At 33.5% G+C, this 27,460-nt stretch overlaps 1 protein-coding gene across 2 annotated transcripts in view; it reads right to left on the bottom strand.

Moving 5' to 3' along the window:
* LOC106709722 (serum response factor homolog) overlaps positions 1-27,460 on the bottom strand; it is a 173,377-nt gene that overhangs the window by 93,631 nt on the left and 52,286 nt on the right. The window contains exon 3 of one of the 2 annotated variants that reach the window (XM_045680001.1): positions 13,391-13,429. The exons of the other annotated variant lie outside the window; for it this stretch is intronic. Coding sequence (XP_045535957.1) covers positions 13,391-13,429 — 39 coding nt within the window. The remainder of the gene's footprint in view (positions 1-13,390; positions 13,430-27,460) is intronic. 2 annotated transcript variants of the gene reach the window in all.

The following is a 27,460-nucleotide window of genomic DNA, read 5'->3' as shown; positions in this document are numbered from 1 at the left end:
AAGAACATCCTTAGAAATTGAACTGATCTGAAGGTTCTACTGTAAAAAAATTGAACAATTCAAGATTGAACCCGCGGCGTTTTCTTACAACGCTCATTTCAAACGTAATGCTATAATTAAAATGGATTTAACAATTCATGAACAGCGGGTGTCGCTTCATTAGAGCTACGATAATTTATAACGAATTTATCCTTTTTACAATATACCCGACATTGTTGTGAGCAGATGTATTCGCTGAGCAAAAAGACGCCATTTTCAAATTTGTATGTATCATGGAAGCAGCGGCTAAAGCTCACCCATAGGGGGTCGGCCATATTTGTTTTGCTGTCAAATTAATTGCGATTTGTACGGTTTTGCGCGACTCGATTTATTAAGCGATTGATCGATAAGTTTTTACGCACTCTGATTGCGAAATGAATTAATAATTAATATAAATGATTACTTTGATGAACATGGTTTATACAATAGACATGTCCAAACCATAAAGTCGATCTCAAATTACTTTTTACTTATCTTACTAATATTATAAATGCGAATGTTTAGATGGATGGATGTTTGTTTGAAGGTATCTCCAGAACGGCTCAACGGATCTTGATGAAATTTGTATTTGTATTTGATGTAGAACATAGTCTCGAAAAACACATAGGCTACTTATACCGGTCTATCTCAATAGCGTTAAAGTTTAAATATGAAGCTTTATGTCAGATATATAGAAGATCTTTAGTATTTAGATTACATTCAAATATTTACCTAGAATTTATTGACTTTATCGTAAAATCTTTTGCTAAATACCTTAAGCTTTTTTGTCGGTAAGAATCCGTCGAACAGTATTTCATTGACACAAATAATTCCCACATCATAACGTCTAGTACCGACTCTTAACTTAATTTTAAATGATGCATTAAAACCAGGTAACGTAAGTTATGTCAAGTTATACAATTAAGTAACACTTATAGGTGCTAGCTAACTTAAAATCACATTTTTCTTAATGGATTGAATGTAATTAGCAAAATTTATGTATCCCAATGTAACTTTAATGTTTGCAACACATCTAAAAGTTAGTCTCTGAGTTATTTTTATAAGCCGTGTTATGCCACCCTCTAGTACCCCATGTGCTTCACGGACTTTGGGTCTCCAAGTTTACAAATTCAATAAAACAAAAGATTTTTTTTTTTTAATTGGAATGTTTTTTTGAGTACACACAGTATACAAAAGGTACAGTTTGTTATACGATGCCAGTATTTACTTAAAGTTAAGAAAAAATAAAATGTCAATTGATGAAATGTTTGATGGTACATTAAAATACCTTCATTCAATAAATATCTTCGATTCAATTAATGTCAGAATTGAATAATGTGAATATTTCTTTGTCCAAACTGTTCAAGCAATTAATTAATACCCATTTCCACCAACTTTGTTAGTAATTAACCTTTAAATCGAAAACCGTTAGACCATTTATTTTTAAAGATAACATCAAAAGGACTCATGTAAACTACCATGCTAATTGCTAACGACACTTATGACAACTATATAAGCAAGTAAACAATATATTCCATTTAAATGGTTAATCGTTACTAGACCCCACATCGGGTACAACCGACTTCACCATTTTAGGGCACATACTCAGTTTCTTGTTGGCACTTCGTTTACGTGATGCAACATTTTAAGGCTCCGATGTTCTCACTGACATTTATCGTTACAAACACAAAAACATTATTCGTTTCGACCATTTGTAGAAATTCTATAAGGTAAATAATTAAGAAATAAAGGGACAACATTAGAGTTTAATGCAAAGAATTCACCACCTGTCGATTCCCTTTGTTTTCTAATCGGATGGGATTCTTTGCAAATGTTATTTAATTTAAATTATTAAGAATATTAAGACCCCGCCTCCATCGTCGTTAACCTTTGTTTGTGTATAAAATTCTTCCCGCGCTATTCTCTGATTTTCATCTTTATTTTACTCTCATTAAAAAAAGGCAAAGGTCTTAATGGCCAGTATGCCACCTCTGTGAACAAACTCTTTGTCTACCAAACAGATGGGATTTACAATTTTTCACCCAACAGTAAATTTAACTTAATTAAATATTAAATTACAGTTGGACCCACGGTGGGTGTAAGAAAACTTGCGTAAGGATGTGCCCTGCCACAGCATCCTTAATGTCCCGTCTTTCTTCTATCGTTAAAATATAAAATTATGTACATTGTAATGTACAAAATTACAAGCCACCATTAAGTTTGAATTACACTATAATGAACTGTCGTCAGTCACAACAATTTGTTAGGTCCGAGGTCTTTAACATCTGTCACTCCCCGCTGTGCTTGCTGTTTTACTTTCTTCCACAGTCCATTAAAAACCTCAAAAATGTTTCAACGTTCCCATACATATGCATAAGGGAATAACGAAGGCGCAACAACGAACAGTGCAAAACGCCTTCAAATACGTCGTTAACCCGCAGAGCGCATTGTTCCCATTGCGGATAAAAAATTGTCCAACTTACTCTGAAGAAGGTTTGTTATTTGGCTTCGTAAAGAAATGTCTATTTATTCAATGCTATTAGTTCTTTTAAAGCCAATTTCATGGCTGTTAAGCTTTAATGTGAATGAAATGGGAGCGTTGTATGTTTTATATATTTTAATGTGACATTGTATTACTTTGATTTGTCCTTGCCGAATTCTCTTAACAGTCGTCAAGTGAAGATCATCTTCAAATTACGAAATCACATTTAATCCTTTGTGACCAGTGTGGTTCTGTCGAGGATGGAACGAGTATAAACAGTCAACTTTTTCTAACTTTAAGTAATTGTTATACTTTCTACTTTGAATAGCAATGAGTACTAATAATATACTAAATTGTTCTAGCGTCAGTGGTTGTTAGCGCTTAACCAGACAGGACCGAAATCTTTACGTCCAGGTTCGATGCCTGCCATGTAGTTGTACACAAATGTATTTTTTAATTTTCGAATTTTATATGTATTAATACGACGTTCTTACAGTAATCATTATGCAACCTGCACAAATCGCCGAAGAAATTTAAGGATAAGTGTGAAGTCAACCAATCCGCACTTGGCCAGTGTGGTTGACTATGGTCTAGTTACTCTTAACTTGTGTAGGCTCCGAGCCCCTCAGTGGGGACGTACATAAATAATATTAGTATTGGAAGTAAGTAACTATGTACTAAGTAAGCATCAATGCTTATAAAGAAAGCTCTTCTGTCGACCCCATTTTGTAGTGGGTGTGATGTCTCACCGGTTGTATTTGTACTGAAATAAATTAAAAAATAATTTCTTATCCTTTCAATTCGCAGTGGGCCACGAAAAATCTTCATAATATAGAAACAACTTGGTCAGCGATACAGTGCAGTGAAGGCAGCTGTACCAATGGAATAAGGAAGTTTACAAAAAATGTTAAATAAAGGTAAACAAAACGCTTTTTAATCTTTGGAAAAGCGGATCAGTGGATCAAAATAACCATTAAGTAAATCAGTCAACCACTTTTAGCTCCAGTGTTAGTGTGCTGAAATTACGATATCACTAGACTACATTTTTAAATATGTATGTACATTAGTATTACTTAACTTATCCTACTGTTTCTTGCTATACTGTGGTATCGCTTAATAAGCATCGCTGTCAGGAGAGAAAGTCCAGATTTATACCGCGATGCGTGCGCGACCATCCTTATGTAAGTCAGCGTATAATGAATTTTATTTACGAACATCACGACTGCCGCTATTGTTGTACTGCTTAATAGTGACCGATGTTACACTGTGTCACTGACGCAATCTTTTGATGGCTGTATTTTGTTCGTTAAATTTATCGCACGTGTCATACAAGTTTAAAAGATGTTTTAAATCAATAAAAAATCTGTAAAAGCTGAAAGTTGGTTATCTCTTCTTTCATTCTTTCTTATCCTTATATATCTTTGAATATAATAACTTCTTGATACAGAGGTTCTTAAACTTGATTAAGCTTCCAACCACCAAACGGGAAATGCCCAATCTTTGACAACCACGCAGGTTTCGTACAAATGCTGTTAGCCCTCTAACGCCCTCCACAGATGAATCAGTCACGACCACTTGCTTAGAGAACCCCTATGTTATATTAAAGTTTGCATTAATTAATTTAAATCCTACTATAAAAATGCAGTTCATTGAATATTGTTAATATTAAATTAGTTCACACACCATTTAAAAAACAAGATTGTACCTAAGCTAAGAACGTGTTGCAGCTGATGTACTTTGACCCCGAATAGGAGACGATTAAAAGAAGGCACATTTTAACATGACCAGATATGTCTCTGATTCAGATCAGAAGTTGTAAACATTATTTTAAATATCTGATAATATTTAAACGCAAAAAACATTAGATAGAAAGAAAAAGAAACATAGAAACAAAATAATTTACTTAAATTAGAGCTTTTTTTTAAAAAACTGGCTCAATTAGTCTGGATAGTCTCTGTCGTTCTAGGTGTCTTGTTTTCAGTTAAATGTTTTAATGAAGTCGTTTCGCAAAAAAAGGTTGGTGATCTCAGAGATTGATATTAGATATATAATCTGTCATCGCATTTTCTGAGAATTCATAAACAAACGATATCCAATACCCGGTCAATGTACTAATAAAACAAAACAACCTACCAATCAACCGATAATTTAAGAACAGAAATCTGAATTCTTTTTAGTAGTAAATTTAAGATAAATAGTCAAATTTTGCTTTTTCGAAATTTGAAAAACCATAATCGTAGCACAATAAAATGTTAGTCATTAGACAGTCTTTTTTTCGCATTTTTAATTAACTATGGTCAAAGACAATAGTCTCTATTGCAAATATTTCAAACTTACGACCTTGGCGTGTCCGAAAATTGCAATCAAAATTGACTTTGCACATATTAATGTAATTTTGGAAATTTTCAATTTATATGAGGAATTAATCAAGCGAGACGCCCGGGGCGTTGGACGTTGTAATTGAATTTAATGGATGCAGCTTATTTTTTTATTGCGAAAGTCCTTCCGTTTAATTGCTATTGGATTATTAAGTGATTAAATTTTTAAATCGTCGACAAGATACGACGTGAGTTACAATAGTGATGTCTACATTTCGTAATCAACGATTTAATATAACGGTTATTTTCTTAACTGCTATTTTTTTTACAAATATGTCATTGAAATTCTGAAAAATTTTCGCTTATATCAGATCTTCAGTACAATGGTTATTATTCGTGTAAACTTACATTCTATGAGATGGTGCGTTTCTTACAAGTTTGACGTCTAATCGAGATTTTCGATACGTCACTTTGTCAATTGTAAATGACAACAACGAGTTAATTTACCAGAAGAAAAGACCTCGTGAAGCCTTTTTCGCCTCTTTTTGCGTTAAGGATTAGGATCTTAAAAATTTTCGTAACTGAAAATAACAATAGATAATAAGTTATAAATGGCATTCACTAACAATGCAAATTACGATTCAACTGTCTCTAAATATAATAATAAAACAACAAAGTTCACAAGCAAGCACAATTAACATTCCGTTCGCAAGAATCTAGATCGAAATCATAGAGTGCGGACATCCTTTCTACGCACCCGTTGAACTCTTTTGAACGCCGCCGTCTCGAAAAAAAAAGTGCAAAATAATACGTTGCTCTCGACGAGCTAATATCGACTTTAAGTTAGCTGCAATAAGGGTCATGTGGGAAACGATGATGTAGGTTTGACTGACGGAAGCGACACGGCCTCGTATTCGGCGGTGGTCCAAGTTATAAAGTTTAGAGTTTTGTGTTTGTTTCTTGTGACAATATTACTTAGAATATCTGATATATTTATGTATGATTCTTTGACTTGATCATAAAATATATCAAACAGTATAATAGTTATTTCAATAATACAGTTTACTGTTTTATTACTCACAGCAGCCGTTTTATTTTACAGCAACCTTATGAACCCAGATTAGTGTAAGAAATTTAAAAAAATCCAACAAAATTAACATTCCTAGGTAAACTACATGTGTAGGGAATTTGTTTTTGTGTTAAACATTTTACAAACAATAATCGTTACCGCTCTTGACTCAATCCCACCTCTCAGTGGAGCGACGCACGCGCCGGGAAATGTGGAGGGCGCGGCGTCCGCTCGCACTGTGGACATACTTACAGCGTCATGGGGTCAACACGACCACTTGTTTGAACCTCTGATGAAACATCGCTGTTACCGACAAAACAATTAATCCAGACATTTATCATACTGCACTTCAGTTATAAACTATTTATTCAATGTGACATATCATGATTTTGACTTTAATTTAACTGTCGAACAAAAACATATACTGTATAACCCAAAGGTATAAACAGAACTTATTGCTTTCTGTTCACTGTTATCTGTTGTAGTTGAAAAAAGCTATATTTGTTTTCCACCGAAGCGAACTAAGAGCTCGGTGGCCTCCCAATCCGGTTATAATATTGAAGTAACGGCCCGAGCTGATGTTCCTGAGGGAGCCCTCGAGCTTAGTTGCTAATAAACGTGGTTAAGGCTAAGCGCCATCTGCGTTCGGCCACCTCAAGCCCGGTGGAACTGTAAATGCCTCTTCAAGGCAAACAATGGCTCGTCAGTCACAAAAAAAGCTATATTTGTGTGACGTTTATTGAACATCCCAATCAAACATTAGAAGTCATATTTCGAATTACTCAAGAGATCCTTAGTAAAAAAACGTACGTTAAAAGTTACCTATTGTTTTCTATACCGGTTAGGTTAAGTTATCAAAGTTTATAGTTTCTTTTTAAAGTCTTATCAGACTGGTGTGAAATGATAGACTTCAAAACTGTAAATAATTGATACGTCCACGTCAATTACAGCATCAACACTTAATAGCCGATGTGACGACAGATAACGCGTGAAAGAGATGGAGATATTCTAATCACCGATATCGAAAAGAGATAAATTTATTTCTCGATTATCTGATTAAATCAACAGCTTCAAAACTCAAATACAAAGGGTAGAATCTAATTTTTTAGTTTTAATTAAGTTATTGCTTTAAAGTAAAGTTGTTAAGGTTTATTTTCGCTTGATAGGTAAAGTGCTAAGTGAAATCTAGGTTTAATATATCAAGCCTAGGCAATAAGCCGCGCCGGCACGCATGAGCGTAGATTGCAGAGATACGGTTGTATCGGCGCCACTGTGCAGACACGAGTACTCAACTTATTTGCTTACAAGTTTAATACGATGATTTCCCTCTCTACATATATTCCAGCCCTATGATGTATCAATTTATTTCATATACAAAAACATTTTTTTTTTAATTAGGAAAGAGTATTTAACCTTATCTCTTGTCAAATGTTTTTCAAAATCCGAAACAATTGAGATTTATAGATGAGTTGTCAGTTTTTATGGAGGGCATAGTGGAGTACTAGAAAAAGTCCCTTTGCAGTTCATTCATCAATCGTAGAAGCATATTTCTTGTATACTATTAGGTAAGAAAGATTTCAAAAAAATATAATGTACATTTTCAGTACGCATAGTCATTAAAATTACCACAATAAATCCGTATGTGTGTTGCACGCACAATGAGTCAAATCACGATTTATATATGAAATAGTGCAGTGGTAGAGATAATAGTTATAGATAATAGTTCTAGATATGAAGTTTGTACGTATGTCTGCCGCACAAACATAATTCTATTAAGATATAGGTACAGATAAATAGTACTAGAAATAGAACAGTGTATCAATAATATTGGAAAACAAGAAAAAACAACAGTAGGTTTGAAATTATCTACTCCAAATAACTGCATAGAGGTTATATTACGACCTTCATAATTCGCAAAATACTGGCAGGACATAAACTAAAAAAACAACTTCTTTTGTTTTACAAAAGAAGTTTTCATTGTATTTAAAAAAGGAACATCTAACTGGCGTCCGTTGCGCTAGTTTCCCGCGCACCTGCGCGCCACATGGCGCCAAAACGTCGATTCCCGCGCATCCCCAAACGTCAATACATCGCCGCCATGTTCGTTGGTGACATTCCTCGAAATCGGAGGCATGTTGTAAGTGTGACCAGTGCAGCGGCGCTCAATGCCAGTTTATACCGATATTTTGCTACATGTGACCACCCTATTTGGCATGTTGTTTTTGCGTCACGACTCTCTCTCGCGCGCTTCTGATTGTATACCTGTCTCGGGCGATGACGTCACACAACGGTAGTGCTGCGTGTGATGTTTTCATATGCTATAATTTTATACACTGCAATAGATAATTAAGCTAAAATGATTTTGGATTAATCGATTTTTTTAAAACGCTAACTAAAAAGTTAAATAAAAAAAATTGCGTGTGCAAAAAAAATAGTATACATTTTTATAGAAATCTGATTGGAGATTAGTTTTTGTTCCAATAGATTTAACTTTCAAACTACTGCGTACTAAAATTAGTGTTGTCACCGTGTACATCGATATATAATATCGATATTTATCGATTGAAGCGACGAGTTATTGCCGACGATCGGCTGTTAACGAGCCAATTTGTTAGCGTCTCGGCCGCGAGCCGCAAGCCGCGCCGGCGACGAAACGCGCTCCTCTTTTTTGCGGACACCACGTTTTTACGAACACCCTGTAATGGGACTGGTCTGAGACCGTAGCGTACATACTACGACGTTCGCAACTCAATATTTACGATAACTGTATTTATATTTATGATACCTTGAAGTCCGCCGTATGACAGTATTTTTAAAACGATATCAAAATCTTTCACAAATAGAGAATCCCTAATCTTTCACAAATTAAAGTAATTCTATGTACTAATTCTTGTTCAGGACGATGGTTTTAACATCTTTGGAACAATTTAAATAGTAGAAAGATTACTGATTCAGCTTTAAGTCTATTCTAGATCGACCATTCTAAATTTTTTAAACTCTACATTACTTTTATTTTGTTTCCTGATAATTACTGTCATCTTGATAACAATATTTACAAAACAAATACGGTTTAAAAAATCAAGATCGTGACCCGAGCCGCCTTAAATACACGGAAGGCACTAACAGTAAGATAACGTTTTAAAATTATGTAAAAACATAAAAACGGACGCGCGTACAAATTACATCGAACACCTAGCCACTATCGCAACATCTACGCAATGTGCAAAAAAAATAATCAAAAACACTTCGACCTACCCTCACTTTTAAACCTTACAATTAAAGTTCACTTTGCCGACTAAAATGCTAATAAAATTGTCACAAACTTTATATACAGCACTTCCAACTGTAACATAATAACTAAACCTTATTTTAATTCACATAAGGTTCTGTATTCATTAAATACAGTTTTTAATCAGCATTGTTAAGTTGGTTTGTAAGGGTGAAGAGATAAGGCCAGATTAATTACTGCGATGCGTGGATAGAGCGACTGGTTACTCGCTACCGTTATGTCTCTCAACACAGCGATGAAACTGTATCACCTTTGACTATAAAGAAACGGACTCGGCCACTTTTCGCGAATGAGATACATGTGCATATCTTGCAAACACTTGCGTCTTTATGAACGCATACTGATTCATTTACACAAAACGAGCACACATACAATGAAGTTTAGAGCTTATAGTTTGTTTTTAATTGACAGCACACCACGCGCTTCAAGTCATTCGCGACCAGTCCGGTCAAGAAAAGTCAAAGTGACATTAGATTTATTATTTAAATTTGTGACATTAAATATATTGGACTGACAACGAAAAACTCCGCTCAAACCGCTTCTGATATGAAGATAATCTTTAAATACGGCTTTTAAAATCTATGACAAGTAACATTTTGAAACATTGCTTTAAAACATTTAAATGTAAAAAAAAACTGCGGCAAATCTATTGTAGATTATAAAAATTATCGAAAATAATTAGTTGTTTAATTAAAAATAAAACTTTAGCAATATACCTTGTAACCTTTGTAACTGGCAAGAAATAAAATAAATAAAACAATAATTCATTCTTACTTAATTATTTAAAAATTAAAAATACTCGTACTTATTAGATTGTGTATTAAAACAAGAAAGCATCAATTTGCGAAACATCTTTATCTTATTATTATCAGATATCGATATAATGAAATACTTTACGACGACATTCTGAACTCGTTATATGTTAAATTTAAATCCCACAACCCGTACAAGCTTCTTTTATAGCTTAGAGTTTTATTTTGCCTTGTGTTTTAATATAAATAAAGTTATTATAGTTATATTATAGTTTAAAATTATTCACAACATGTTAGAAAACATAAAATAAATATAATTTTTAATAAAATATTCAAAAAATATAAAGGTTACATTACTGTTGGAGCTTGTAAAAATATTGAACCCCTTTCATTTAGATTCTATTTAATGTTTTTTTACATCTGAAATATTCGAAGTTATTTCCACAGATAAAAAACCTGTAACTGTCATCGAAAACTGACGTTTAATTAGTCGAAGCAAGAGATTTACTAACAATAATCAAATAATTGACTTTAACTGAAGCAGAAAATATAAAAAACAAATATTTTTGCTCCTTTTTAAACATTGATATTAAAGACTATTTCCACTAAGATCAATTATTGTAACATATTTATTTAAAGATATAAGTATCAATATATTTCGCATACATAGTCGTAGTTTACGATTATCCTTATATCAATTTTGTTTATTAACAAAGTACAAAAACATTTAATGCCTAGAGATCTAGATTTATATACCTAAGTCTAACTATAATTTAGGCTTTGTATACCAAAGTATTCGAAATGCGATGGTGCAACTTCATATTAAAATAATACCGATAACAAACATAACGTACATTTCTGATACAAAAGCGAACAATATTACAACAGAATTCCAATTTCTAGTACAATTATAGTTTATTATAAATATTAAATGTTTAGGAAAACTCCTATAATATTATTTTAAGTGCTTTTTCTCTTTAGTGATTAATTTATGTGACAGAATTACATGTGACAGTAGTTTTTTACGGCGTAGCCGTAAAAAACACAAACGGACACTATTCGAGTCTAGCTTACTGTACAGAATCATAGTATTCTAAGGCTCTTTGTACACAGGGAATGTAAATCGTCGAAACTAATATTGTAAGGTTACATCGCGAGATTCGCGTTGCGCGCGCTCCGTACACACAACTTTAAATCGTCGAAGCGAGTCGTCTATTTGATCAGTACAGTCATAGCGACTACATGTCAGTTTCATTTTTAACTGTGGTAGATCTCGCAACAAAAATATTTGTTGGGTGCACGAATTGGCCGGGTCGACCGGTGCAATACCACGACCACACAGAAGACAAGCGTGAAGTTGAAGCTATTCCGCGTTTCGTCTGATGAGTGTGGTACCGGAGACCTAATTTTTGTCCTCTTTCCCTTTCCATCCTGTTCTTTATACGAAAGGATGGGAAGGCGAAGTGGATTTGACGGAAAAGGGGAGGCATAGGAAGGAGAAATATCCTCTTTCTGTGCGTCCCCTTCTCCGTTAATTAAAGGTAGGCAACGCATCTGCATTTGCGGATGTCTATGGGCGACGGTCGCCTCGCTATTGCGGCGAATCCAGGTGGCCGTTTGCTCGTTTGCCACCTTATAATATAAAAAAATAATAATAATAATAGATTTGCTCCGCCATCTTGAAAATTGAAGCGACTCACGATATAAAATCGTCGTGTTTCGTTTACGTTTTCTTGTGTGCGATGGACCTAAGGAAATATCACAAAACTGTTTGCGGACATTTTGGCTAATCTACATTTGTGAGATCATAGGTACGGTCAGTGATACAGTCGCATAATATATTCCTCAAGTGATCATAAACAACCAACTCCATCGCAGTAAATTGTCGCAATGACGTAAACAACAGAGCCGCTATCCTGCTACTGGTGAAAGACTTGGGGCCACGAAACAGACGATGACATACGCTTATCGAAAGTTACTTTCGTAGCAATAAATTATTTAGTACATACAATATGTTAGTTACAAATTAAGTTGATATCTAATATATAAGCTTAAAAAGTATATTTTCGCCGTACAAGATATCTACGTATAATTTCTACGGAAAGAGTGAAATTTAAAAAAAAAATTAAGGCTTACTACCTCCTTACGGCTTTTCAGTTACCTTCATTAAAGGAACTTGAATACTATTATTATAAAAATAAGAATTCTAATTTTTCATATGCGGAATTGAAGACATATTTATGCATAGTCCATATATTTTTATACTGAACTCACTGCAAAGCAATTATAGTCACAAACCGCTTCGTTATTCAGATTGATATCGAACTCACGCGATGACCAGCTTCAATAATAATTATTAATTCCATAGAACAAACACTGATCCGACTGAGATATGAAAGAGAAATTTCAATAACACAAACGCTGACTTCATGGCCCTACAACAAAGTGCTTAAAATAGTTTCGATAAAGGAAAATGCTCTCATTCTTGCTTGCGTAAATTACAATGACGTACAGGTAAATGTTATAAATTATATAAATACTAATTGCCAGTTACATATGTTTCATTATAATACATTAACTAATACGAAAGTATACGAGTATAAAGGGATTTTAATTAATTCAATAATTTACCTTTCGCTTATCTACCAACGAATGTGTCATACAAAACAACTTCAGTTTCATTTTAATCGCAAATAGAAGAGTGACGGTGGCTCAGAAGTAAGAACTTGACTTCTTATCTGCAGGTTCTGGGTTCGAATCTCGCCATGTACTGTTTTTATCAATTTACATATGTACAATTATCCGACGTTCTTACGTTGAAGGAAAACATCGTGATTCAAATTTCATGATAAATGTTTAGTCGGGTTGGTTGACGTGGCCAGCGTGGTTGACTATGGCCTATTCACCTCTAACTTAAAGTAGGCTCCATGTGGACACAACAGATATGAAATGAAATTTATTCAACCGAGAATCGAAGCTTGGGCTACATTTTTACATAATACTCAAATACGCGGAAGTCATTCTTGTCTATCTAGAAATCTGACGACAATCTAGACATCTAGAATGTTTTGATGAGCTGAACAGATGTAATTGCTTAGTTCTCTAGGGCAGGAGGTAATTGCTGTGACCAGTCATATTGGATAATTTGCCGGTCACTTAGAAGCACATAAATCACGACAAACCAGTTTCGTATTTTATAAGATTATTTATATAACATTTTATTTAATTCATTTACTTAAATAGTAGATATAAAGTTATTTTCTGTTTACGCTATTCATAGTAAGTAAAAACTAATTTATCTGTACTAATCTTTGCATTAAATAGTCTCCGGAACTACTGAACCGAATTCAAAATTCTTTCAGAAGTTACACTATCCCCGACTGACTGACGACTTTTTTTTAAAATCAGCACGGACGAAGTCGCAGGAGACAGCTTGTGATCTTATAAAATATATTAACTTACCTTTTGCTTCGATTTGTTTTTCGTGGACTCTACGAGTATCTGTATGAAAATAAATGAAAATATTTTTGTTAATTGCCATGCATTAATAAAAATCTTATTGTCTTAAGCATAAGAGTTATATTTGCAATCCATCCAAAATGTGAAATTAGCTAAGGCATATGCTCGTAATAGTTTTAATAACAGATTAATTTTAAATTAAGGTAAAGTGCGTTTCATTTAAGAATGTGCATGAACTCGCGCCATATTGTGACGTCACAACTCCATAAAATATAAATAGGGTCAGTAAAACAGATAACTGAAAAATAATATTTTTATTAGCATTAATAGGCAATTATTAGAGTAAATAATACAGTCAGTAAAAAAGTAATAACTGTTAGTATTCTCTTTAAGTTAATAATAGAAATAATAGTGCAAAGTATTTAAAATATTTTTCTTGTAAGAGATATCGAGAAATTAAGTGAAAATTATACAAATTATAAAGTTATTAAAAATACAAAGTAGAATCGATTATATTTCTCGATGTTTTCTGCTTGATGAAAACCTCTAAGAAATTTAAGGTCATAACATCGATTAAAACGATATAATTTTACTATTAATTGATAAATTAAATCATGAAGTTAAGATAAATTGTAACAAATACACCATTTTACTTGACACAGCATTTAATACTGTAATCAAAATTACCTCAATTAAAGACTTGTTTATTTATAAGAATCAATTTTCATTAATCAAACAACGAATCCACACATTCAAGCGTTTAATCTCTTAACAATAGTTGATCAGTTCTTCTTTCGTGCAGTTATCATACAAAAAAAATTATTAAAAAAAAGACGACTTTAATAATGATAATCTCTAGTTGGTTAGATTGACTGCAACACCTAAATACAAAGAAAGAGTACACTATTGCATCAAAACGTCCTAAATTTCGTAGTTCAATTAAGTGGAATTAAAAAAGAAATGTTAATTTGTCCGTGTGTGCATTGCGAGCAGTGGACCGGTCCCGCGACCTACATGTTACAGCCTTGATCCGCAATGCCCGCCACTGTCTCACAGATGTCGCTTTTTTGAAACTTAAAAGTAACATATTAAAAAGTAGAATAAAACCAACTTTTAAACAAGAAGCCAGCGTTGTTAAAAATACAGTAATTTAATTTACAGTAAATTGATTCAACAAGGTAAAGACAAGTTCAGCAAAGAAATTTAAAAAAAAATATAGCAGTGGTAGTTGAAATTTGAGGTAATATTAATTAACATAATAATCCTAATTATTGACTACTAACCCAATAAATGGATGGATGGATGTTTGAAGGTATCTAAAGAAGGGTTCAACGGATCTTGATGAAATTTGGCACGGATATAGAACATAGTCTGCAAGAACACATAGACATTTAAGTCTTTTTATGCCGTGTTGACAGAGTCGCGGGCGACAGTTAGTGGTAAATACTCAACTGGGAATAACTGAGGACTTTCTCGGACACTACATGACAACTTTTGAACACTAACTGACGCATAGAGCCTATAAAGGCGTATTAAAATTAAACTGGGACTCAAAAAGGAAAACGAGTGAGCCTGAAAAGAGGGGACGTTTCACCCTTGTTTATTTAAATTAGTTAACCGTCGGTTTCTGACACCAAAATCTTCATAAAACTTCTTACCATATCTTACTATCATACTGTTATCTTTGGCAAAACAGAGATAACAACATGTTTTAAACGGAGATTTTGTTTCAGTAATCCTCGGTCTAACATGTCTAACATGCAAATTAATTTGGAGACATGTCATGATTCACACAAACTCGTGTGTTTTCATGCACAGTTATAATTTATATAGGCAAATATCTTCTCTCTGTCTCGCCAGAGGGCGCGGTGACACTTTCGCTGTTAACAACCTGCCCGCCGCCCACGTCACGTTGTCCACCTCTATTGTTTGGAAAGTTTCAAATTATTACGAGCTTTTATTCGGTTTCACCTGTCACAATGTTTGTCAACAAATCTAGCAAATTAAATTTGATCCACTTCTCGGTTACTGACTGAACTTAAATTTTGCATACATGTATAAATCGCAGGACAATGCAACATAATGATGACATAGTGCTAATCTGATGATGGTGCTGGAAGGTGGCCATAAGAACTTCGCAATTAAACGACTCAACCTCATCGAATATGGGCTTATTTAAATCGTCTTGACTCATAATTTGATAAAATTTGAATTCTTTTAATTAACGAAAAAACAATTTGAAAATATATCAACTAATATACATTTAAGATGGGATTATGTTAGAAAATGAATGCATAAATTTTTATATTGTTGCGAAACAAACGTACTTTATTACTACAAGAATTGGTGACATTTTAAAAGATATGACCACCAATGTCGGACTTACATAACGGTGATAAAACTCCCTAGAATATAAGACTATTTTAAAATTCACACCCATGCAGTAACAGACCTTTAGACGTCAATTTCAGCTCTACCAACCTGTAAGTAACAAATTCAATTAGATTTCCAATAAATCATTAAAAATATTTTTTAAAAGTAGACTATATTATATCATATATTATATAAAATTATTGTTTATGTATATGTAGGTCATATTTTGAAATTATAAATATACATTTCCTAGCGTGTAATGTTTTTTTAACTATCGTACCATATTTGGTATATAATGTAACCACTGTTAATGTTTAAAGCACGTAAGTTTTATCTACGATGAAAAGATAAGTAATTACGTTATGCTTTTGTTTTCATTTTGCAATTTTTAATTGTGACTAGGTCACGATTATTTGTGATAGTCACCATTGAACTGTCTGAAAAAACAAATTAATAAATAGCCTACGTGTTCTTCCACACTATGATCTACATCTATGCCAAATTTCATCGAGATTCATAACAAACATCCATCAATCCGTCTAAACTTTCGTATTTTTTGAGACTAGCTGTCGTCCGAGACTCCGTCCGCGAGGAATAAAAAAAATAACAAGTAGACTATATGTTCTTCTAGACTATGATCTACATCTATGCCAAATTTCATCGAGATCCGTGGAGCTGTTCTGGAGATACCTTTAAACAAACATCCATCCATCCATCTAAACATTCGCAGATTTTTTGGTGAATTTTATACCCCCAATGGTGTAATTTAAAAATATGTATATGAATCATTCTCAAACAGTGACATAGTGCAAAACTGACTTCAGAAAAAGCTATGAGGTAAACTGACCTGTGGTTGGCCTTACCAATTATTTCCCATGTGACATAAATACCAATTACCTTGTAAATGATGTAATAATAAAAATATTTACTTTACATTGGAAAATTTAATTTACCCGTAAACTCGAGAAGTAAATAATTTAAATTATATAATTTATTATACCTAAGTTATTCATTAAAAATAAAAAAGGCACAAATAGGAACATCCTAGCAAAGTTACAGCATCATCTATCCAGTGGTTTACGCATATATAAAGGACAAACGTATTAAATAGAAATGTATAGAAACATAAGGCATAATTAACTTACTCTTTAACTATCGCACGTTGTTGAAACACAAAATGTTACGAAGTAATTAACTATATTAATTTATGTAACGTATTATGTGCTTAAAAAAGTACTTTATAAGTACTGACATTTATAATTGTTCAAACGTTACACGGACGAGTACTTTTTATCCCATGGAAGTATTGCATTATACATCATTGAAGAGAAATTCCTAATGAACACGTAACACGTCAAAATGTTTATCGGAACAGAAAATCAGTTTCAAAAAATACAATTTTCAACAGTCTTTTTTAAACTAAAAACCGAATTATTTTCAATTTTGTAGTTAGGACATTATGATGGACGTACCTCTAGCACTGCTTACCAAACGCAATACGTCCCTACACAAAAACCATTCACACTAGTACGGTCAGCAGAGATGTACAGTAAGCCTTGCGTCATTTATTGCGATAGTCGCCCACTGTGTGAAATACAATTTAAGGACGTGTATTTATAAATGATTTGTATTAACAAAAATAATAACAATTTGAAAGAGTAAAAATAAATTTTAAATCCAAACATTTTAGTTCTGTTTCATTTTTTTCAAAGGGTAAGAAAGAGTTGGCAATTGCCAAAAAACAATTGACTAAACTGTAAGAGATAAATATTGAATTATTAAATTAAATAAAAATTAAAGTACATTTGCTATCGGTACGCACTTGAACCAACAATATAGTGTTGTACATTTATCATCATAACCGGGGTATTAACATTGTCCAGTGCTGGCCTCCCCTCCCTAGCCACCTATTGTCCCACTTTACACCTCCCAGGGTAGCCAGCCCACACGCACACCAGACAATCTCGCCGATTTAATACTGTATGTAAATATCGCGGTTTAATTAATGACTGGGGAAAATAACTGGAACGACACTATCTGCCGTACTTCATTTTAGTTACTAAACTAGTTGCTTAATGTTGGTAATACAATAGTAAATGACCACTTAGGTACTCTCTCTTCCCGGGAAGAGGCAATAGAAAAAAAGGAAGACCCAAAGCCCGATAGATGACCTAGGAAAAATAGCAGGAAAACCTTGGATGAGAACATGGCCTATACCCAGCAGGGGACATGACAGTCTTTTGTTCATACAACAAATTAATTTGTAACAATCACTGTACTCGTATTGTCATGTCAAATAAAATGCTTATTGTTATTATTACTATAAAATAATCTCTTAACGATTTTGAGTGCAACAGTATGTGTGATAAGGAGCAAATTGAAGCAAAAGTACCTGAAATTCTAGTAGGCGCATCGGGCAAAAGAGTACCCTTGTTCTTGACGTGTCAAATCAAATGCTAGGTAAATTATGCAAGACGATGATTTTTTGAATTTATATAAGATACTAGCTATCGCCCGCGACTCAGTCCGCGTGCAGTTAAAAAAAAATGAAAAATAGATGTTGGCCGATTCTCAGACCTACTGAATATGCTCACAAAATTTCATGAGAATCAGTCAAGCCGTTTCGGAGGAGTACGGTGACGAAAACTGTGACACGAGAATTTTATATATTAGATTAATATCAATTTATTTTTTATTTTATATTATTAGAAGTTTATTTTATGTATTAAATTTGGTATTAAATATATGATATCAACAATGTAATATGTAATTAATGAGAAACCACAAATGTGTAATGTATAAAGAAGGAAACATTTTGTATTACGTTATTTCCTTTAAAAGTTGAACTCAATAATTGTGATAGTAATGAAATCATTTAATTCTTACTAATTCTTACTAATATTATAAATGCGAAAGTAACTCTCTCTGTCTGTATGTCTCGCTTTCACGCCAAAACTACTGAACCGATTTAAATGTAATTTGGTACACAGGTAGTCTAGAGCCTGAGGAAGGACATAGGCTACATTTTAACGCGAAAAAGGGGTATTAAGGGGTTGAAAGTGGGGGTGAAAGTTTGTATGGAATTATCTTAATTTTTACAGTTGGAAGCTTGAAACTTATAAATTCTATTCGAAGACAGAATTTCATGCGGACGAAGTCGCGGGCACAGCTAGTATGAATATAAGTCAACTAAACACTAAACATGTCCTTGACCTGTGGGGTTAGCACGGACATTTGTCATAATCGCCATCGTTTGTCATCGACAAATTTATATTAAAACTAGCTGTTACCTGCGACTTCTTCCGCGCGCAATTAAAAAAAAACTTAATAAGTTATGAAAATAGATAGTAGCCGATTCTCAGACCTACTGAATATGAATATAAAATTTCATAGAAATCGGTCAAGCCGTTTCGGAGGAGTATGGTAACATTGTGACACGAGAATTTTATATATAAGATTTGTACAGCGCCCCTATCTGGCGAAAAGTACACCAAAAAATCTCATTATAATTTTAACTTAATTGACGATGAAAATACGATGGTCACTGTCACAAATATGCGTGCAAACCTGTTGTAAACCTTATAAATGAGATGATAAATTATTGCTAAAGGCCAAACATAGATAAGATTTGTCAATAAAAGACCGAAACGAATTCAAAGTTAAATGTTACATCACAGAAAATCTCTACTTTCCAACATCTTAACTAAACCTTCCTTAACCTTAACCTCTTAACAATATGGTTTTAAACTGAAGTTTCACCAGTGGAATCCCGCGGTTCGCCGCATAAGATACGTCATCAGTTTACCAATGGATCAGTCATCTTTATCTATATATATAAAAGAAAGTCGTGTTAGTTACACTATTTATAACTCAAGAACGGCTGAATCGATTTGACTGAAAATTGGTGGGCAGGTATCTTAGAACCAGGAAACGGACATAGGATCATTTTTATCCCGTTTTCTATTTTTTATTCCGCGCGGACGGAGTCGCGGGTAAAAGCTAGTATTTCTATAGAAGTAACTCTACAAACAAATGCACAATATAACGCATTGTTATTGACCGTATATAAAACTACCCGCACATTTAATACGTGCTTATTTACAATCGTTAATCAAAAGCTTTACGATGTTTGTTAATTTGGCACGTTCATGTCTAATATGAAGTCATTCAATGAGTCATTGAACAAAACATTCGCATCCAGCGACAAATCTCTCAAGTTTTAAAAACTTTATTCTACTATATATAAACTCAGTTTCATAGTAAAGATTGAGACATGGCATTTTTATTATTTCTTTTTCAAGGTCAAAGGAAAAATTGTTAACTTAAGTACGTTAAGTTAAAACCCATAGTTTAACTGTTTCCAACTCCAATAAAATTTCGAACAACTTTCATGCAAAATAATATTGCTTAAAACGACAGTCACTACAGAAATATTGTCAACAATAAATTGCTCCTGATAACAATAACTTCCAACCATTAAAAATATTGCAAATCTTTCTTATCTTAATAAAGAAATGACAACAATAACATTATATTTACATGGAATATTCCTTGTTATGAGATAAGTTAACACATTATTGTATTCGAAAAAAAACCTTCTAAGAAACAATAACATTTCGTTCCGGCTCGCAGTCGACTCGTCTTCCCGCCATCACTGACAGCATCGCACAGATTATATCTTTAAATTTTACATTGTCGATTTATGCATTTTTTATTCACCATCTCATTCCCACAAGTTCCTTAACTACCGGTGGGATAAGGACAGGTGACGCCATTAAAGTAAATTGGATGCGAAAATTCGTAGCGGTTATGTTAAAGCAAACATGCCGCTATAAAACATGAAAAAAATCGTTTAATCAAAACTCAACTTCAAGTGAATACAATAAGGTATGTTTTCGTTTGTTATTGAATGATGTTATGATATAATATATTTTAACGTGTCGCCAAAAGCTATTACGATTATAATTACAAATCGATGATCAGGAATTATTACAGCGATAAACAACGAGGTTACTTTTCATTCGACAGGCTTTACATTCTTAGATAGTCTTTGTCTGTTTTTCTTATTTCATCTTCCCATCTTAGACGCTGTCTCCCTTTACTTCTTTTGTTTTCTCTTGGACACCACTCTATCACATCTTTGGCCCATTTTCCATTTTTACTTCTCATTATATGTCCTGCCTATTTCCATTTTTGTTTACTTATGAAGCGGGTAACTTCCTTAATTTTAGTTTGGTCGCGTAGTATTTTAAGTGATATTTTATCTTTAAGTTTAACATTGAGCATGCTTCGCTCCATGCTATGTTGGCAGGTCGCAAGTCTACGCATATTTAATTTCGTCAATGACCATGTTTGACAGCCATAAGTCATGATTGGTAATATGCATGTATCGAATATTCTCCTCTTTGCATTAAGTGGTATTTGATTGTTTTTAAATATTTCTCTCAGTAACCAGTACCATTTATGGTCATAATTATCATCTAATCTTTGATTTTTAGGGCAAGGAATAGTTTAAACGTTAAGTGTTACTCATAACAAATTATTCACCACGCGTATTCACTCAGATTCAGCATAACTCAAATCATAGTACTAAAAGGAAAGCTCTAAAAAATTTCAGATGGACTAGTCTCGATAATATCAACACGACAAACTATACTCATCCTTGCCTTGGGGCGATAACTTGTAAAGTGTGGTCGAAGTGTCAGAGGCATCAGTCGAATTTGTAGGGCGCGGCGATATCCATCATGCGGGAGAAGGTAATTCGCGGACAATTTGCTTGCTTTATCAACGCGCAATTATCCGAAACGCGTACCTTAATGAACGGTTGCGTTGTTACGCAACGGTTTGAGTTTCACGCTTAAGCGATTGTTGTTAGGCCATTAAACTACAACCACTGATGTAGTGATAGCAACAGAATACATAAACCAACTCGACCGATGACGTTTAAAGACCTTACAAGCCTTATTCCCTTTTCTGATGTTATAAAAAAAAAGCAAATTATCCGTGTTTACACATAACATCCAGTGAAGCGATTCCATTACTAATAATAATTTCAAAGGACTGGGAAGGTTCTTGCAGATGTTTATGGGCAGCTGTCACGTCACTATTTTTGCTATATCAGGTGGCCGTTTGTTCGTTTCCCACCTTATAATAAAAAGGAGATTAGGTTTGTTTATTCTATCAACTATCTAATAATAATGAAATGAGCTTGTGTCTTGGACCCAACACTGAGACGCATGTCTGTCCGGGGATGCGCGAGCGATGTGCGGCTTGTTATTACCCCCGTGAGTTATGCGCCGACGCGCGCAGTGTCGTCTCAGTGACGTGTAGAAGCGATAATTACGCGCCAAATTCCGTTTCCGCGAATCGCTCGAAACGATGGAAAGTGAGCACAACCTTCAATTGATTATAGCTATTGACAGGGGGAGGACTAGCGCACGATGCGTTGTTAATTTCAATTAAATTGCACATACGAAGAGAAGAAAGTTTTTGGGAGGTAATTGTTTTTTGATCGCAGGTAGAAAAGTGAAACAATTACTTTAATGTTACATACTGCCCACGCGACCTCGGTAAGGGATTTTGTATACAAATATACGTCAACCATATTTTCTTTCCATTTTTTCGTTTTACTACACTCATTACATTTTTATTCAACGTACAAATAATATTACGTGTATGTTAACAGATAAATATTTAGTTATCTTTTTGCTTCAATATTGTTACAAGAAAAAATATTAAGGTCAATATAATTTTAATTTAATGACATGTTGATAATCCTTATTAAAAAGTTTCGGAATAGCCTTTAGTAAAGTTGTACATTTAAAAATGCAATTTTATATATCTTATTAATTTAAATGAATTTTGCATACATTTTGTTGATATTTGTACTCGTTATCAAACTTTTATTTTAGGAACAGTCTGTCAAAAGTTTATATAACTTATTTATTTATATTAAAACTGTCATATACAATATGAAATTTAAATATTTAATACAAAAAGATACAACTAATTGTAAAAACTCACAAACGTCGTTTTAATTTTTTAACGAGTATAGCAAAAAAATATATATTTATAAAAACCGATAAGTCTTTTTAATTGGAAACCAGATAAAATTGTGAAAGAAATATGGCTCACGAACACGCAAACTACGTACAATTTTTGGTAAAAAAAAAAACAAAACGAATTTAATTTAAAAGGAATAAAAAAATGGCTTCCGTAATCAAAAGTTCCACTTCATCTAATTAACGATTTAAAATCCTTTTCTAATACAAACAAAACGAAAAAGAAGGATAATATGAAATTTATCGGCAGAAAGTTTAAAGAAAATATAAAATAACACCAACTGTAATTCGTATATTTAATAAGGTAGACATTAAACTTTACGCTACCTTCAACTGCAGATGTATTTCGAAGGTCTTAATTAAATTTTGGCGTGGCTTAAAAATACAATGATGAAACATGAAAATCAAGCTTTCGCGACGACCCCAATTATCTTAAGTTTCACTATTCGAACGTGCAAACGATGTCGATAATGACTTAATAAGTCGATATGCGAAGTGCTGGGCGGGGTGTGCAACGGCCAACACTAGTGATTTCATATCCACCAATAATCGATTGTAATCGATGTCTCACTTTCGTAGTAACGATGAGATCGCTTCCTTAACGAGTCGCGACTCAGAGATGAGTCGATTGCAATTTGTCGTGAATTTTAAATGTTGTGAAGCTGTAAACTGGCGATTTTTTAACATATTCGCTCTAAAATCGATATCGATTATCGAAAAATTATGTTCAATTCGTTAAATGTTAGCATGAGTCGGAGTAAAATATAGAATTTATGTTAATACACGCGTATGAATGAATTATAAAGAAGTACTTAATATAGTACGTAGTATTAGATATATATATCTTCTAAGTTTTTAATGTTTGTTCACATTTTAATGTTATGTAAAAAAAAACTTGTGGACACATTGTTTAATAAATTACTGTATATTATAGAACTGAAGACTGAAAATGAGCAAGTATCTAACCTCACGTAAATATTTGGCTGAAAATACAGAAAAAAATATCCAAAATTCGTAAAAAAATTAAAGTAACACCTTTAAATATTCAGTATTGATAATATTCAATATTGATAAATAGCCTATAATATGTTCTTCCAGACTATGTTCTACATCTATGCCAAATATCAGAGAGATGCGTTGAGCCGTTCCGGTGATACCTTCAAACAACATCCATCCATCTAAACATTCGCATTTATAATATTATAAAATTTACAATTAAAAACAAGTTCCCCACAAACGTGAACTAATGCAAATAACGGATTCTGTTAAAAATAAAGAAATGACAAACGGAAACGTTACTAACGGACCTGTAACACAGCTATCAAGTTATATTATAAATTTTGATACTAAAATGTCCACTATATCATTTAGATATCTCTTGAGTTTTTAACATTTACAACTTAGAAATCTTAATCGTATCTCATTTATTTTTATCGAATTTTGAATAAATCTGCTTAATTTTATTTCCATTGTATCTTCATCAGCTACCAGAATAAGTTAAACGTAACATAAATGAAAATTTGCCATAAATAAAACTGGTACCATAAATATAACGTTTATGAAACAAATCGTTCAGGAGTCAAGAAATTTCGTAAACGTCAAAATGAGAAATGTTTACAACGCCGCTAACGAGGCAGAGACAAATATGTGAAAAAAAAACTTATTAACACATATGTTCCATGGGCACCTATTAATTTTTTTGTGGGCGAAAAGTTCGACTAGATTTTACTAATATTATAAATGTGTACGTTTAGATGGATGGATGGATGTTTGTTTGAAGGTATTTCCGAAACAGCTCAAAAGAATCTTGATGGAATTTGGCAGAGATGTAGAAAATAGTCTGGTAGAACACATAGGCTACTTATTAAGTTTATTTTTTAAATTCCGCGCGGACGGAGCCGCGGGCGACAACTAATAATATGATAAATGCGAAGATGGATGGATGTTTATTTGAAAGTATCTCCGGAACGGCGCAACGGATTTTGATGGAATTTGGCATAGACTACTTATTAAGTTTTTATTTAATTCCGCGCGGACGGATTTGCGGTCGACAGCTAGTAATAAATAATTAAATAATTAACAATGTAGAAGTATAAAACGAAGATAAAAACATAGAACTGATTCCATGATGTGGGTAGTATGAATAATTTAAAATTGCCATTTTTTTTTCTCCGTCATCCCACAACCAGATTAGTCAGTATTTCGACATTCATCGCCCACGTGCGCCGCGTTATTAACATAAAATTGTACAATTCATTGCGCAATAAACGCGAAATGAGATTTTATCTAGGGACTAACTGGTGCTTAAATTTTTAGCAACTTTTTTTTCTTTCTGTGATTGTAGAATTCAACATAATTCCTTAAAATAAAGATCCTAAAACAAGCACATTTGGCATTTCATTGATAACTTTAATAAAGTCAAACATACTAATAATCTTTGTTTCGTATGTCTTGAGAGAGAAAAAAAAACAATTTATAAACATATTTAATTTGTTGGGTTCACTTATGTATCAAAATACCAATATTTCATACGTCTGTATTTAGAAAAAATTGGCCACAAATAGTTACACGTACATAACAATAGTACATTAACAACTTTACAATACATTAATAACTTAGTAACAACTTTAATTGTAATGTTAAACATCATACACATCGTTAATGAATATGCTAAAAAAACAGTATAATTATCCCCTTAATTATTATATTGAAAAACCATACGAATTCCGATATAGAACAATATTAACAGAACAAGGGCGTTAATGTACGCGCATATTAATTGTAACAAGATATTTGAATTCTTGAAAACTATCCTTTGGATGGAGTGTCCGTGGCTCAGGGGTTAAACACTTGATTTGCAATCTGCAGATCCTGGGTTCAAATCCCGTCATGTACCAATGTGTTTTTCGATTTACAAATGTACATTTATCCAACGTTCTTACGGTGAAAACATTGTGATGCAACCAGCACATATCTGAGAAGAAATTCAATGATATGTGTAAAGTCAACCCACACTGAACCAGCGTGGTTGACTATGGCCTAGTCACCCTTAACTTAGGATAGCCTTCGAGTCCCTCAGTGGGGACGTATAGTGCGCTGATGATGATGATTCTCTGGATACCCGCCTTAAGAATATGCGACTGGGGTTGGCATACCAGAAAGGAATTAATTATTAAAATTACAATTACCACATATTTATTAATTTATTGGATTTAAGTATTAATCCTTATCTTCTCAATTTAATCGTCCAATCATTTAAATTGAATATTAACACAATCGTAGTATTAATGAATTATGCAGACAATCATAGCAACATTCAAGTCCTAATAGTCATATTGTAAGGAGTAATGAAGAAAAATCCCCGGGGATCTATTTACGTGTACAATCTGATACAACAAAGATCGCAGGACCGTGGCCGCTGTGGACAAAGTCCGGCCCACAGATAATATTTCACTTGGAACAATACTCCAGCAATTTCGCCAACCGACAAAGCGGCATCGCAAATCTCATTTGCAGACAACGACCAGATAAATATCTCATTATTTCAACAATGGCCGCGAGCTCATAAACCGAGCCTAATTAGTAATATTCAAAGTGCATTGTGGAAGTTATCGGGGAACGCACAATACGATGGAAACGGTTTATCTAGGGCGATACGCGAGCGCCGGAGCGACAATTATCAGCCAATGACGTCTGCCTTGTGCCTTTTTGTTGCACATTGCACCGCTTATATTCTCCCCGATTGCGACTGTCTACAATACACAGCACACATTGCCACTTTCATACTGAACTTCGGTCGAAGCTTTCGCAATGAAGCTTCATTGGAATGGAATCGAGCTGGGTGATCGCGTTTTCTCTCGCTGTGATATTCGCGCGCGGTCTGAATACGTAATGGCTGGTAGTGCCGTCTTGTGTAGTCGCCTCTTATTGTTAGGCCTTCTGTCCGGCGTGGAACGTAAATTGAAAATATATACCGCCTCAGTGAGCTACCGTGCTGCTTTCTATAAATTGGATTTAAGATCATACACGCACGCTATGTCTTCCTGAAACTTATACAACTGAACTATTTGTTGTTGCTGGAATATTAATGATGTTCTGGTTTATTGTGTTTTCTATTTTAGTCTTCATGACGGATGAAACTTTTATCCTTAATCGACAAGAAAATGAGCTATCCATTAGCATCTGAAATCAATACCGACACTTAAGTACCATCTGTATTAATCGAGTAAGTGACAGAAGCTTCCAGAAACTTGATTGACGTAATGGTAACGTAATTAATAAACTCGTTGAAACCTTGAAAATGATTACTGTTTTCGTACTTATGACAGGCATGATTTACAAATTAAAAATTTGTACAAAAATAATGATTTTTTTTTTTAATTCATACGTTTAAAAAATATCCACATAAACACGCACACATATAGTAATCAATCAGGGCGCAGCTAATCAAAATAGATGTGAGCATTTAAAGTTGTTATAAATAGATTCAATTTCAAACGATTACGAAACTCGACAACACAATATCGATTATCTTTCATAGAAGGGTTATATTGGTATAAACAAAACACGTCTAGTCGGTACGTATGCCTTACCCAAATAGCCACAAATAGGTCACCTGCTGCTCTTAATTTGTTCATTT

Source organism: Papilio machaon, chromosome 11 (genome assembly GCF_912999745.1).
Source record: "Papilio machaon chromosome 11, ilPapMach1.1, whole genome shotgun sequence".
Taxonomy (NCBI): Eukaryota; Metazoa; Arthropoda; class Insecta; order Lepidoptera; family Papilionidae; genus Papilio; species Papilio machaon.
Note: the sequence above shows the minus strand (reverse complement) of the source record. Positions and strands in the feature narration are given on the sequence as shown.